The 12,609-nt window shown below is 45.0% G+C and overlaps 1 protein-coding gene across 3 annotated transcripts in view; it reads left to right on the plus strand.

The window, feature by feature from the left end:
* The window catches only part of ABHD12 (abhydrolase domain containing 12, lysophospholipase), an 85,902-nt gene that overhangs the window by 51,290 nt on the left and 22,003 nt on the right, over nucleotides 1-12,609 (plus strand). For all 3 annotated transcript variants that reach the window (XM_064275682.1, XM_023549941.2, XM_023549943.2), the window contains exons 2-4: nucleotides 671-795; nucleotides 5,417-5,522; nucleotides 9,729-9,848. In XM_064275682.1, coding sequence (XP_064131752.1) covers nucleotides 671-795; nucleotides 5,417-5,522; nucleotides 9,729-9,848 — 351 coding nt within the window. The remainder of the gene's footprint in view (nucleotides 1-670; nucleotides 796-5,416; nucleotides 5,523-9,728; nucleotides 9,849-12,609) is intronic.

Raw genomic sequence — 12,609 nt, forward strand, 5'->3', positions numbered from 1 at the left:
GGATCCTGAGATTAGAAGCTTGCAAATCACCCAGATTAGAGACATTTTTAAAAGGTGGACAGGGACAGGATGAAGAGCACCCTTGAAGCTGGTTAGGAATAGAGGAGGGTTTTGAGACCCTACAATGATGGCCTGGTTTGAGGTCCCTGTCAGGGCTCAGTGGTGTGGGAGCATTTCTGGGCTGGAAAGATACAGGTGGTGACAGCAAACCTTGATCTCAGGTCCCTCCTCTCTCCAGAACCTGGTTGGGTAGGTTCTGTTGATGTCCTTGGGGGAAGGGTACCTCCTACAGGTAGCTAATGAGTAACCCGTTCCTGTAGCTGATGAGCAGAAGGGCACCCACGAGACCAGAGGAGGCATTCTTCTGGGGTTGATTTAAGGCCGAGCACTTTCCGAGAATCTGGTTGCTTTGTTGTGCTCTTATCCAATGATGGGATAGGAAATTGTCGTGACTGTTGGGCTTTTAAGAAGAAAAAAAAATTTTCCCCCAATAAAATTCTAAGCTTAAATCAAAAGGCTATCTAAAATATTATTTTAACAAAAGCAGGGCAGGAGGCTACTCTTACTACTTGGCAGTATTCTTGTTGTATTTTGTGACTTTTTTAATGCTGTTATTAAACGGTAGCAAAATTGTATCTACTGACTCTTATTAATTGCTTTTGTCTTGTAGGCGGAAGGGTCTGTGGCTCCGACTGAGGAAGATACTTCTCTGTGTTTTGGGGTTGTACGTTGCCATTCCATTTCTTGTCAAACTGTGTCCTGGAATACAGGCCAAACTGATTTTCTTGAATTTTGGTAAGCAGTGTGTGTGAATTTTCCTTTTGATTTTAGTAAGAATTCATTTTTAATGATGATGTCTGATTTTACTGGGTATTTTTTTAATTTTAATTGAGATATAATTTACATATAGTAAAATGTACAAATCTTAAGTGTACAGATCAGTTTATATATAAGCCACCACCCACATCAATAGAACATGCCTCCTATCTCAGAAATTTCCCTCATGCCTTCCCAGTTAAAGGATGTCTTTTGAAACTGGCATATGACAGCATCCCTTCCCCTGCTGGCATTTGTGTACACAGAGGAGTGTACTGCACGGGAGGGGATTCAGTTCTAACCTGAGATGGATAAAAACGTTGACAACATTGGAGAGTCTGTTGAAGCTGTCATTTTCAAGATACTTTGCAGTTACGTAATCTAGAAGGTTAATTGTCCTTGGAAAAGATGACCACTGAAAAGTATAGTTACTTTGTTTTTTTATAATTAGAATTTTGTTTTTTTTTTAAAAAAAAGTCACATTATTTTTCCCTCTTTGAAAAAACCAACGTACTTTGATTTCTGTGGAATTATAGGCTGGCTTTATAGGTGTTGCAGTTTTCTTGCATTTACTGGGATCGCATGTGTTCCAAGATTGTTTTCCTTTCATGCTGTTTACTCAGTTAACTTTGGGAGAAGTAGAAAAAGGAAGGTGCAGAAGTATCAAGCTTATGAAGTAGAAGGTAAAGGGCTCCCAGGTATATGGTTGCTGGGAATAATTCTTTCAAGGAGCGTACTTTTTATACCTACAAGATGAGTCTGGGGGAAGGGCACTGCTTGTGTGGTGTTAGAAGTCACTGGTGTGGGGCCCACTGCCAGCACGCTATAAGCCATACCTTACAAGGTTTGATGGCAACATTAAGACAGGAGGCTGCTGAAAACACGGTCACCCCAAGGCAGTCTCCACACATGCTCTTTGGTTATATTGGGCTTGCAAAGAGTGGATTTGAGCTTTGTGTGTTTGGGAACTTGAGGCTTGGGAAGCTGGGGCTAATGTAGGGACAAGGGGTGAACTGGTCAAGAGGAGCGAAGAGGAGAAGGTGAAGATACAGGGAGAGGACAGACAGGAGATGATGAGAGATGTGGCTTGATGTAATGCAACTGTGGCCTTAGAAACCTGAGGCAAGGTATGAGCGGAGCTGGGGACAGGCACGTCAGAGGGTCCAGATCCTCTCACCGCAGCAGCACAAAGGCTCCGGGTTCTACATTGTCTACATCTAGGGTGTCCCAGTTTGGGATATTAAGTCTATAATAGATTTAATTACAGAAACTTTGAAGTCACTGGTAAAAAGAATTTCTGCTGTTTATACTGGTAGGAGGAAAAGAAATGGCAAGGTCAATATTTACTACTTCATAGATCTGAAGTAAGTTTTTCGTTTGGGCATCTTATTAAAATAACTGTAAAATTACATTTAGTATAGTAAAGCATTTGATTTTTCTAATGAAAACGCAGCTGAACTTCTAAAATTCATTATCTATAAGTTTTTGCCATTGTGACAAGCATAAACTTTAAAGAAAAGGAACTAATAAAAAAAAAAAATAGCATAATAAAATCAAGTTTTATTTTTTTGACGTCAGTGTCCCTTACACAGTCCAGTCCAGAAACCAGCTTGGGTTTATGGGTGAACGAAACTAGCAGGGCTGCAGACCTGAGAACGGGCTCTGAGTGGCTTTCTGGGCAGTGCCTGGCAGATACGAAGGTCTTGGCAGATAAGTGAATTTATTTTCTTCAGGCTGACTTTCTGGGCTGCTTTAGCTACAGGCACCGATTTTGCTCCGCTGATTTCCTGGTGAGACTGCAGAACCACAGGGAGGAACTCTGGGTTCTCCTAGTCCAGCTCCCATGGCACAGAAGTGGAGGGTTAGGCTTGTGGCAGTGCAGCTTTCCTGAGCTTCCCAGGGAGAAATCCTTCCTTCACTCTTCTTCTACATGTCTGCTGCACACCAGTAAGATAGCCTACGGCAGTGCTTTCAAAGGAGGTTTTTACTTAGTTGCCACTACTTTTAAAATCTGTGTTTCTGGCTTCTTTTGGAAAGTTGCCCAAAGGTCTGGCACCTTCCTGGGAGCAGTGACTGGGCATTCCCTGTTTCTCTGTCACCTGTGGCTTCACCCACCTGGGTAGCTGCCTGGCCCAGTGGGCACAGAGATGCATTCCCCGGGCCATGCACCTGGCCTCCTCCTCCTTGCCAGCCTCTGATTGCTGCCTTCCCTCTAGTGGCAGGGACCCTGGTCTCCTCCTGTGCCCCATTCCCCCCCCCCCGCCAGCTGTTTCTATGTGGTGACAGCACTGAGGCCCTCCCAAGTATAGGTGTTTGTGTCTGCTCCCTTGGGAGAAAGGAGCATTCTCTGACAAGCAGTATCGGGCTCCTTAGTGTGTTTCCAGAATTAGAATGACTGTGCACAGTCCCCCTCCCTGTGAAGGAAGCTGTGGTCAGCAGCACTGCACACAGTGACAGGGCAACTTTACTACAGGAGCACGTGCCGTGGGGGTGCAGGGCTGTGATGTGGTGGGTACACACTGTGGGGGGAATGTGATAGGTTTGTGCAGTGTGGGTAGTATGATAGGGGTGTGCCTGCCATGGGGGGACACTGCAGGGGAGGACTCCTTGGGGAGCAGAGGCCAGAGGAGGGTGGCGGGTGCTCCACCCACAGTGCCTCCGTTCCTGTTTCCTTTCCTCAAGATCACGTCTCTCACAGCTTGTGTCAAGGCAAGGCTGCTGTGCTACTCAGAGTGATCAAAAGGAGACATGGTGAGATACCCAAATCCTCAGTCAGAAATGCCCATTACAGCTGTGTAGCTTCAGCCTTTCACCCTATCAGATATTTTCCAGATTAGCTAAAAAAAAAAAAAAAAAAAGCCAGAGTAATTATTTCCCATCCATTCCTGTGTTTATTCCTTCATTATTAACTGAGCACCCACGTGTATGGGATCCTTCCTGATCACGTCTGCTGATGTTTATGGTTGCTGATAAATGATGACGTGGCCAGAGGGTGGATAATGAAAAAATTTGAGAGGAGAAGCCAGAGGCCTGGGTCCCAGCAGTGAGCTGGCCTTGATCTTCTGGGGGCCTGTATGGGCTGCACGGTGAAGCTGTTTGAGGCTGTATCACAGAGGGACGGTGAGAGCACTGTATCACTCTGTAGAACACGGAAGAGCATGGACCCTAGACTTCTGCCCTGGCCAGTCCGTGAATCAGATAACTAAGTAAAATTAGTAAACGTGTGAACTATAGGCAGTGATCAGTGCCTAGGCGTAAAATAAAAGCAGGGGAAGGATTACAGTCTTAAGATTAAGTGGCCAGGGAAGGCCTTGTCTGAGAGGATAACATTTGAGGAAGTGAGAGAGCTAGATGTGGAGTTATGTGGGGGAAGTGAGATGTGCAGGTATGTGGGGGAAGAGCATTCCACGTGGAGGGAATAGCAGGTGCAAAGGTCCTGAGGAGGTAGATGGGTGTAGCTCGGCAAGGGGACAGGAGTGGGAGATAAGTACATTGTGGCTTTTGTGCCACATGAATGTATGAGGTTATCTAGTGAAAGTATTCTTTTCTCCCAAGTGAATGAACTGTAAGCAGGTGTGTGGTTTCCTAAGAGGGAATTGGCATCTTTGTCATTGCCCTTTTTGGGAGTGGCCATTTTATAAAGTAACTCCTGCCTCCAGGTTTTTTTTTTTTTTTTTTAAGTTTTCAGTTAAATTTAACTTCAAAAATTGTGTTCACCACAAACAATAGAAGGTAAATGGTATATTAGAAAAAAATTAAGCATCACTCTTCTCACACACACACACACACAGTGTTAAAAGCCTGGCATAAATCTTTCTGTTTTTCTCTCCAAGCCACACCGTGGGTGGTATTGTTATTGATGTGGTTTGCTTGTCTTCACAAAAGTGAAATGGGGTTGTAGAATACACACAGTGACCTTATTACTTCGTGCTCGTTCCTCTCATCTGTCTGTCATGGGTGCTCTTCCAGGTCAGTAGATATGGAGCAGACTCCTATGCCCTGTGGGTACACCACAGTTTACTCAGCTGGGGCCCTATTGACAGATTCTCTCTTCACTTTAAGACACTGCTGTATGGATCCATGTACCTTCACTCAGCTCTGGATGGTGTTCTGTGGATTCATCATTCCCTGTGCCTGCACCTCACTGTCCACCAGCTTTCTAGGAACTTCAGGATCCCCATTAACGTGTTTACCACCCACATCGGTTGGTCACCAAGTCCTGTGGTTCTAGTTCCAGAACATCTCGGATGTCTGTCACCTGGTTTCAGCCTTCAGTCCTAGCTTGGCTGAGCGACTTTGACCTGCTGGCCTCCTCTCTCATGCCAGTTCTTCACCTAGGGCAGCCCTCAATGATGTTTCCTTTCCTTATTGGCGTCTTCTCACCCTTTGAACAACTTCAGTGCTTGGGTCTTGCCCATACTGGAAGTACGTTGATGACCTCAGTGTTCCAGTTGAGGTCAGAGGGCCTAGCATATCTGGCAGTGTTATGTTGGGAAAGAACTTGGCACTTTTGAAAGCTTCACTTGTGCTGTGTGTATACTTGTGTGTCTTGTCCGTCCACTCCCACTAATCCTGATTTCCATCTCTTTGTCTTCTACAGTGAGGATTCCCTATTTCATTGACTTGAAGAAGCCTCAGGATCAAGGCTTGAATCACACCTGTAATTATTACCTCCAGCCAGAGGAAGACGTGACAATAGGTGTCTGGTGAGTTCAAGGTACCCAGCTCTGTGGCCTCTCCAGGAGGCAGTGGGGGCCCTGTGCAGCACCAACACTGTCCTGGATGTCAGTCTCTGAACCGGTGCTTGTCCATTTTTATCTCCACCCATTCTTTTTCTTAAGAGAAAACCTCAACTAAGTTTGATCTGAATGGTGCAAGATTTTTGAAACACCACCAAACTCTGTTCTGAGGTTTTCAACACAGCAAAAGCTCTGTGAACTGGTTTATTCTTTTGTAGAGAACTTTATTTCTGGGGTGGGGTGGGGCGGGAAGCTAATGAAGAGAATCTAAGCACGGAATCACAAACACATGTTTGATGTTCACCTTTTCAGACAGGCAAGTCTCTAGATATTGAAAACAGCTTGATTTCTCCCCACATCTAGCACTTGCTGGCCCCTGATGACCATGTCATGTTTTGTCTTCTCAACATTTACTTTTTGAGCCTAAATTTAAATTAGACTTAAGCTTTGTGACTTCTTTGTGTCTCCTTGAAATGCATTTTAATGTTTCTTCCTACAGATAAGTGGGTGTTTCCAGAGAATGGAATTGCTGTATGTGATTGACCAGCCTCGCAGTGGCATTTTCTTTCTTCTCTCAGAAGCCGCTCTGAATCACTGAGCTTTCCTTTAGCTGGGGTTATTTTTCAGGAGCCATGAAGTCTCTTTATGCTGTCTCAGAAAAGTGCTGTGTATGTGAGAAGCTTCTGAATGAAATGTGAGTGGCTTCAGTGTGGTTTGAGAGGAAGTTCAGACATTTCTAATAATGCCAGGAAAATCTGGTCCTTGGTAAAAATCTAAAATGAGAAGGGAGGGTTTTGTTCTTACAAGTTGGTGGAGCAGCCAGTTATTATAATTGCTGTCAATAAGTCATATACCTGTAAAAAGCTTAACTGGCAAAAGTTGTGTGATAGCCATATTTACAACAACAGCAACAAAAAAAGAGCTGCTGAGGCTACTTTTGTACAACCAAACACCTCATGGGATTTGGTTCCTTGGTTTGGAGGTTTAAGGTGATGGTATTATGGAATATCTCAGTTAACTGCCCTAATAATAATGTGTTTAGTGCCTCTGTTCTACCACCTAGTTCTTTGTGTAGTTCCTGGAGTCTTAACAGCTTGTAAGCAGCTGTCCAAGGCACAACAATTGGTCTCTGTTCACCTGAAGCACGAGAAGGAGAGTCAGAAACAGGCGGAGGATACGGAGTGTGTGGCCAAGTGCCTCTATGAACTGCTTCCTTTGCCATGAGACCAAAAGAACTGGATGGTGCCCAGCTATCATTACTGAAAGTTTCCTTTTTTTTATTGTAACTTAGATGCAGGCTTACAGAGCAAATTAGTTTCACATTAAACAGTTAATACACACATTGTTTTGTGATATTGGTTGCCAACCCTGCGATGTGTCAAACACACTCCCCTTCTCCACCCCAGGTTCCCTGTTTCCATTTGTACAGTCTTCTTATCCCTTCCTGCCTTCTCATCTTTTTTGGGGGGCTGGTGTGCCCATTAGGCTCATATACTTGATTGAACTATGATGCATGTCCCTCACATGTGTTATTGTTGGCCCTGTAGACCTATCTAATCTTTGGCTGAAGAGTGAACCTCAGGGGTGACTTCAGTACTGAGTTAAAAGGGTGTCTGGGGCCATACTCTCGGGCTTTCTCCAGTCTCTGTCAGACCAGCAAGCCTGGTCTTTTTTGTGTGTGTGTGTGAATTTGAATTTCATTCTACAGTTTTCTCCCGCTCTGTCTGGGAACCCCTATTGTGATCCCTGCCAGAGCAGTCAGTGGTGGTAACCAGGCACCATGTAGTTGTTCTGGGCTCAGTCTGGTGGAGGTTGTGGTAATTGTGTTCCATTAGTCCTTTGGGCTAATCTTTGCCCTGTGTCTTTGGTCTCCTTCATTCTCTTTTGCTCCAGCTGGGATGGGACTGGTAGATGTATCTTAGATGGCCACTTGCAGGCTTTTAAGACCCCAGATTACTGACGTTTTGATCAAAGATCCTGTGGAAGAATCCTGAACAAAAGGGAGAAAATGCAGAAAAGAATTTAAGATTTTCATGGATTCCAGACTTTCTGGAGTCATGGAAGGTAGATGGACCCCTGAAACTGTTGCCCTGAGATAACCTTTAAACCTTGAAAACCAAAAGTATCCCCTGAAGTCATCTTAAAACCAAAGAATAGTTTAGCTTAACTAGTAAGAAAGGTCTGCTTTGAGCATTATGCTTTTTTAGAATCTATCTATATGGAATCAAATTGGCAACAGCAACTTGAAAGATTAGATAACCTTAGGAGGCAGTGAGCTTATGTTAGTTGAGGGAGGAACAAATACAGAAAAGGAGGATGAGAATGGTTGCGCAACTCAAAGAATGTAATCAATGTCATTAAATTGTACATCTAGAAACTGTTGAATTGGTGTATCTTTCGCTGTGTATATTCTCAACAACAAAGGAAGGGAGAGAGGGAAGGAGGAAGGAAGGAAATTAATGCAGGAATTAGATTCTTATGTCATCTTCTATCTTGATTTTATCTAAAATTTATTGACCAATGTATGCATGTCAGATACTTCAATTTTCTATCTTCCGTCAAAAGCTTGATTTGCTTAGTAAAACTTGGGTGGCCTTCCTGTTGGTTATTGTATGTGTCTGTGTTTTGAAGAATTAGTGGTTTATCAGGGTTTTCTGCTCAAATAGGGCAGTCATTGCATGAGGAGTGTACTTACATACTAATAGTACTTACATAAATTATCAGTTACCCAAAAAAGGGTTTTATTCAGTGACAGTGATAGCAAGTCTCAAGGTAATGACAAAGGCGCTGCACGTTCACTGGGAGACTGCTCCAGCCCACGCCTGAGATAATTCAGCAATTCTAGATACAGTTGTGATTGTAAGTACAGGTAGGGTATGTGGTGTCAGAGTGGCTTGGTGTTCCCGGGGGTGAACAGTGAGTTCCAGTTCACCTCCTTGCCCATTGCCTGGTCCTCCCACAGCCTTCCTGAAAGAAGGGCCTGATGCCCAGAATGAGGCCGGGCACTCTTCACCGTCAGCTCCTTCGCAGCCACCCATCTGTGCACATGATTTCTCCTCTCTTAGCAGCAGGAGAAGGGAGGCCCAGGGAGTTGGGCCCTTGTCAGTAACCCCAGGTTTGGGGTAGGGTGGCCACTGGAAGCATGTCAGCTCCTAGCTCCTTTTAAAGTGCACTTTTCCCTCCCAGAGGCATTATAATTACACTGGTCAGAACACCCCCCAAAAGGTGATCCCCTTTAAAGAATCAGAGATATATGAGAAGTGAGATGCTGAAACTTAAGACCTAGGACATGAGAGATTGGTTACTTAATTAAAAAAAAAAAAATTCTCACCAGAATCTTTAAAAAGTCTTGCTAATGCAGGCCCTCACTAGTGATTAATAGAATTTGATTTGACCTGAGTTAAAATTACCCTTGGTGTCTTCTCTGAAGGAGGCCTTGGCCAGACAGGGCTGAGGGTAAAGCACAGAGCAGGAGTCGCCCGCTTCCGAAAACAGACTTCGTTTCCAGCAGTTACAGGCTGCCTGTATCAGCCCTGGTGGTGCCGTGGTTAAGAGCTATAGCTGCAACCCAAAAGTTCAGATCTACCAGCAGCTCTTGGAAACCCTATGGGACAGTTCTACTCTGTCCTATAGGGTCTCTATGAGTCGGAATTGACTCAGCAGCAATAGGTTTGGGGTTTTTTTTTTGTATCAACCTGGAAAGGCTCCTGCAGAGATAGGTCTGCTCTGGTAGTTCATAAGCAGGAGTCTGGAAATCACGATGTTTACGTTGACATGGAGTCTTAGGGTGACTGGGTTTTAGTACAGCTCATGAGGATCTTGAGATTCAATGCTGCTGAATTAGCTTACAGTTTATACAGGAGAGTCATCCTTGACCCCACCCCCTGGTAACTGCTACCAGTGCAAACCTATGGCCCACAAGAGGTCTTTTGGCGAATCAGGAAGGGTTCCTACTTAAGTTGTCATAAGCCTTCCTTACAGCTGGGAGCTACCTAGATGCTTGTTCTAGTAACAGGGAGAACTTGCTAGCGCATCGGGCTGTCCTCTGTTGGTTAGCCTGGGCCTGCTGCTCTCTGCTCAGTTGTGGTTAATTGAACGATTCCAGGGGCATATGTGATTGTAAGTGCAGAAAGTACATGTGACTGTGCCCCTTGCCTCTGCTTCTGTTTCTAGGCACACCGTCCCAGCTGTCTGGTGGAGGAACGCCCAAGGAAAGGACCAGATGTGGTATGAGGACACCTTGGCTTCTAACCACCCTATCGTTCTGTATCTGCATGGCAATGCGGGCACTAGGTGAGAGCCCACACAGATGCATCTCCCTGCCCTGCACAGCTACTTTTAGGGGAGCGTTAGCCCAGGCAGCTAAGACTGCCAGGAGAAAACCTGTGGTCTCACAGAATCAGGTTATTAGCCCATTGCAATGAGGAAGCATACACACCGGTGCAACCTCACGGGGCGTCTCAAGAACAAAGGAAAAGGTGGTGTTAATGTGGGGTTTTGCGGGGAGGGTGGAGTTCATGTGAAATTTAATTGAGGCAGTGTTTCCACTGACTCAACGTCAGGTCTGGACTGCAAGTGGACCCGGGTCCTGCTTACTTGGGAACCACAGTGTTAGACAGATGTAGGAAGCTGTGTCCAGAAACCGCTTCTCTGAAGCTCTGCACTGGGATTGGAATGGGAGCCGCTTCTCCATGTCAAAGTGACTTAGCTCCCCCGGCAGGAGTGGGTGTTTTTTTTTTTTTACCTATGTGGTTTCCACCAGCAAGGTGTCTGGCAGTTTGTGCTTTTAGGGAACGAGGCTTCCAGTGAGTAAGAAAGCAGTACTCACTCATAGAAGGGGTACTAATGACACCTTACAGCTGTCCTTGGAGAATGTGGTCTCTGGTGAACTATGTAGCTGGCACTACTGGGTCTGCCATCCTGGGCTGATGAACGCAAGGTACATATCCACTTTCTTATGGTGTGGCTGGCTCTGCACCATCTACCTGTTGGATGGCTCCAGTGCACAGACAGGTGAAACCTGATCCAGTGCACTCCTGCAACTTCCTGGAAAAAAAGACCACGAAGTGCTGAGAAAGGAATAGTGGTGGTCTCAGAGGGTGGCTGCAGGTAGAGAGAGGCCACTGAAGAGACCCCAACTGAGCACTCATAACAAGTTAATCCTATCAGACTGTACCTCCTGCCGTGTATTCAGGGTGATCCTATGAATTCTCTGTCCTGGACATAAAACTAGTAATATCGGTGCATCTTTATGAGCTGTTTATGGCATATGAAGTCTTTACCCAGTTTTATCCCAGTTTTATCATGAATGGGTTTAGTGGCACCTCCTTCAAACTGGCCGGAATTTGAGTGGTTATCCCTGCTTTAAAGACATCACATCATGTAGGAGTGCCCTGGGGATAAGAAGAGTGGGAGGAGGTACATTTTTGGAGCAAAGTCTTGCTTGGAAAACAGCCTGGGTCACTGGTGTTGTCGGGGAAAAAACATCACAAAGTTTAATAAAGCAAAACAAAAGTTTCATTCGGCCGGCATACACTCAAAAAGACAAAAGTGGGAAGTGGACAAGCATCCTGCCAGAGCCAATGGCTGCCCAAATCCAAGGAAATATTACGGAATAAGCAAGAATGGGAAAACGGACAAGCATGCTGCCACAGCCATGTCTGTCGGAGTCCAAAAAACGTTACAGAGTCATCAGTATATATTAACACAAAAAGGGGCAAACCATTGAAAGTTTCACCTTTTCACAGACTGGCTAGGAAGTGTGATCCTACGTTTTGAATTGTCCCTCTCAACAATCATTGGTACAGGTTTCAGTGACAACAGTCAGGAGGTTCTTCACAGGTCCAACAATTTCTACTGACCATATGTTAATACAGAAAGATAAGAGTGGGAAGTCTTCTGTGTTCTGTTTGATTGGTTTATGTGCAAAGTTCCCTAAAAGATATTTTCCAAGATTATCCTATCTATTGTCTTTATTCCTCGGGGCTCAGTTGATGTGCCTTTGTGAGTCCCTGTGGGCCCAGCTTTAGCTGGGTCACATTGTCTATACTCAAGGACAGGGAATAATGATTCCAATATTATTTTCTAAATCACTGGTGCCAAGATTTTTTAGGTTGCATATGAGAGCCTGCAAGGAGTCCATGTAGTGCAGGGCCATCACAGTGTGATGCCTTGAGCCAGGTTGGCAGGCGGGGAAGAGGGCATTTCATAGGCAGAACCAGTCAGGAGAACCTTGCCTGGACCTTCCTGGAGGGGAGCAGCACGGGGGTGGGGTATGTGTGGTGGAAGAGGGCACTACAGAGCAGCTACACACACCTTGGAAGGTAAGGGCAAAATCAGGGCCTATGCTCAGGGGTAGACCTGGTGTGCACTTTGCAAGTTGCTTTTGTCTTTGGTCCAGCTGCTTTTCAAAGAGCAAGTAGCTACAACAGCTCTTGCGACATCTTGCTGTTGTTAAAAATAACCAAAACTCACTGAAATTTGAACAAAAGGTTTATTCTGCGCAGTTATTCTATATGCATACAGGGAGAGCATTTTCATGCCAGAAAAAGCAAATGTATCCAAGAAGCTAGGTACAATTGGGCTTATAAAGAGAAGAAAACAAAACAAAAAAACCAAACCCATCGTCCTCAAGTCAATACCAACTGTCATGGATTGAATTGTGTCCCCCAAAAATATGTGTATCAACTTGGCTAGGCCTCGATTCCCAGTATTGTGTGATTGTTCACCATTTTGTCATCTGATGTGATTTTCCTAAGTGTTGTAAATCCTATCTCTATGTTAATGAGATGGTATTAGTAGCAGTTACCTTAATGAGGCAGGCCTCAGCCTACAAGATTAGATTGTGCTTTAAGCCAACCTCTTTTGAATTATAAAAGAGAGAAGCAAACAGAGAGAAGAGGGGACCTCATACCAGCAAGAAAGCTGTGCTGAGAGCAGAGCCTGTCCCTTGGACCCGGGGTTCCTGCATGGAGAAGCTCCTAGATCAGGGGAAGATTGATGACAAGGACCTTCCCCCAGAGCTAAAAGAGAGAGAAAGCCTTCACCTGGAGCT

This window comes from Loxodonta africana, chromosome 24 (genome assembly GCF_030014295.1).
Source record: "Loxodonta africana isolate mLoxAfr1 chromosome 24, mLoxAfr1.hap2, whole genome shotgun sequence".
Taxonomy (NCBI): Eukaryota; Metazoa; Chordata; class Mammalia; order Proboscidea; family Elephantidae; genus Loxodonta; species Loxodonta africana.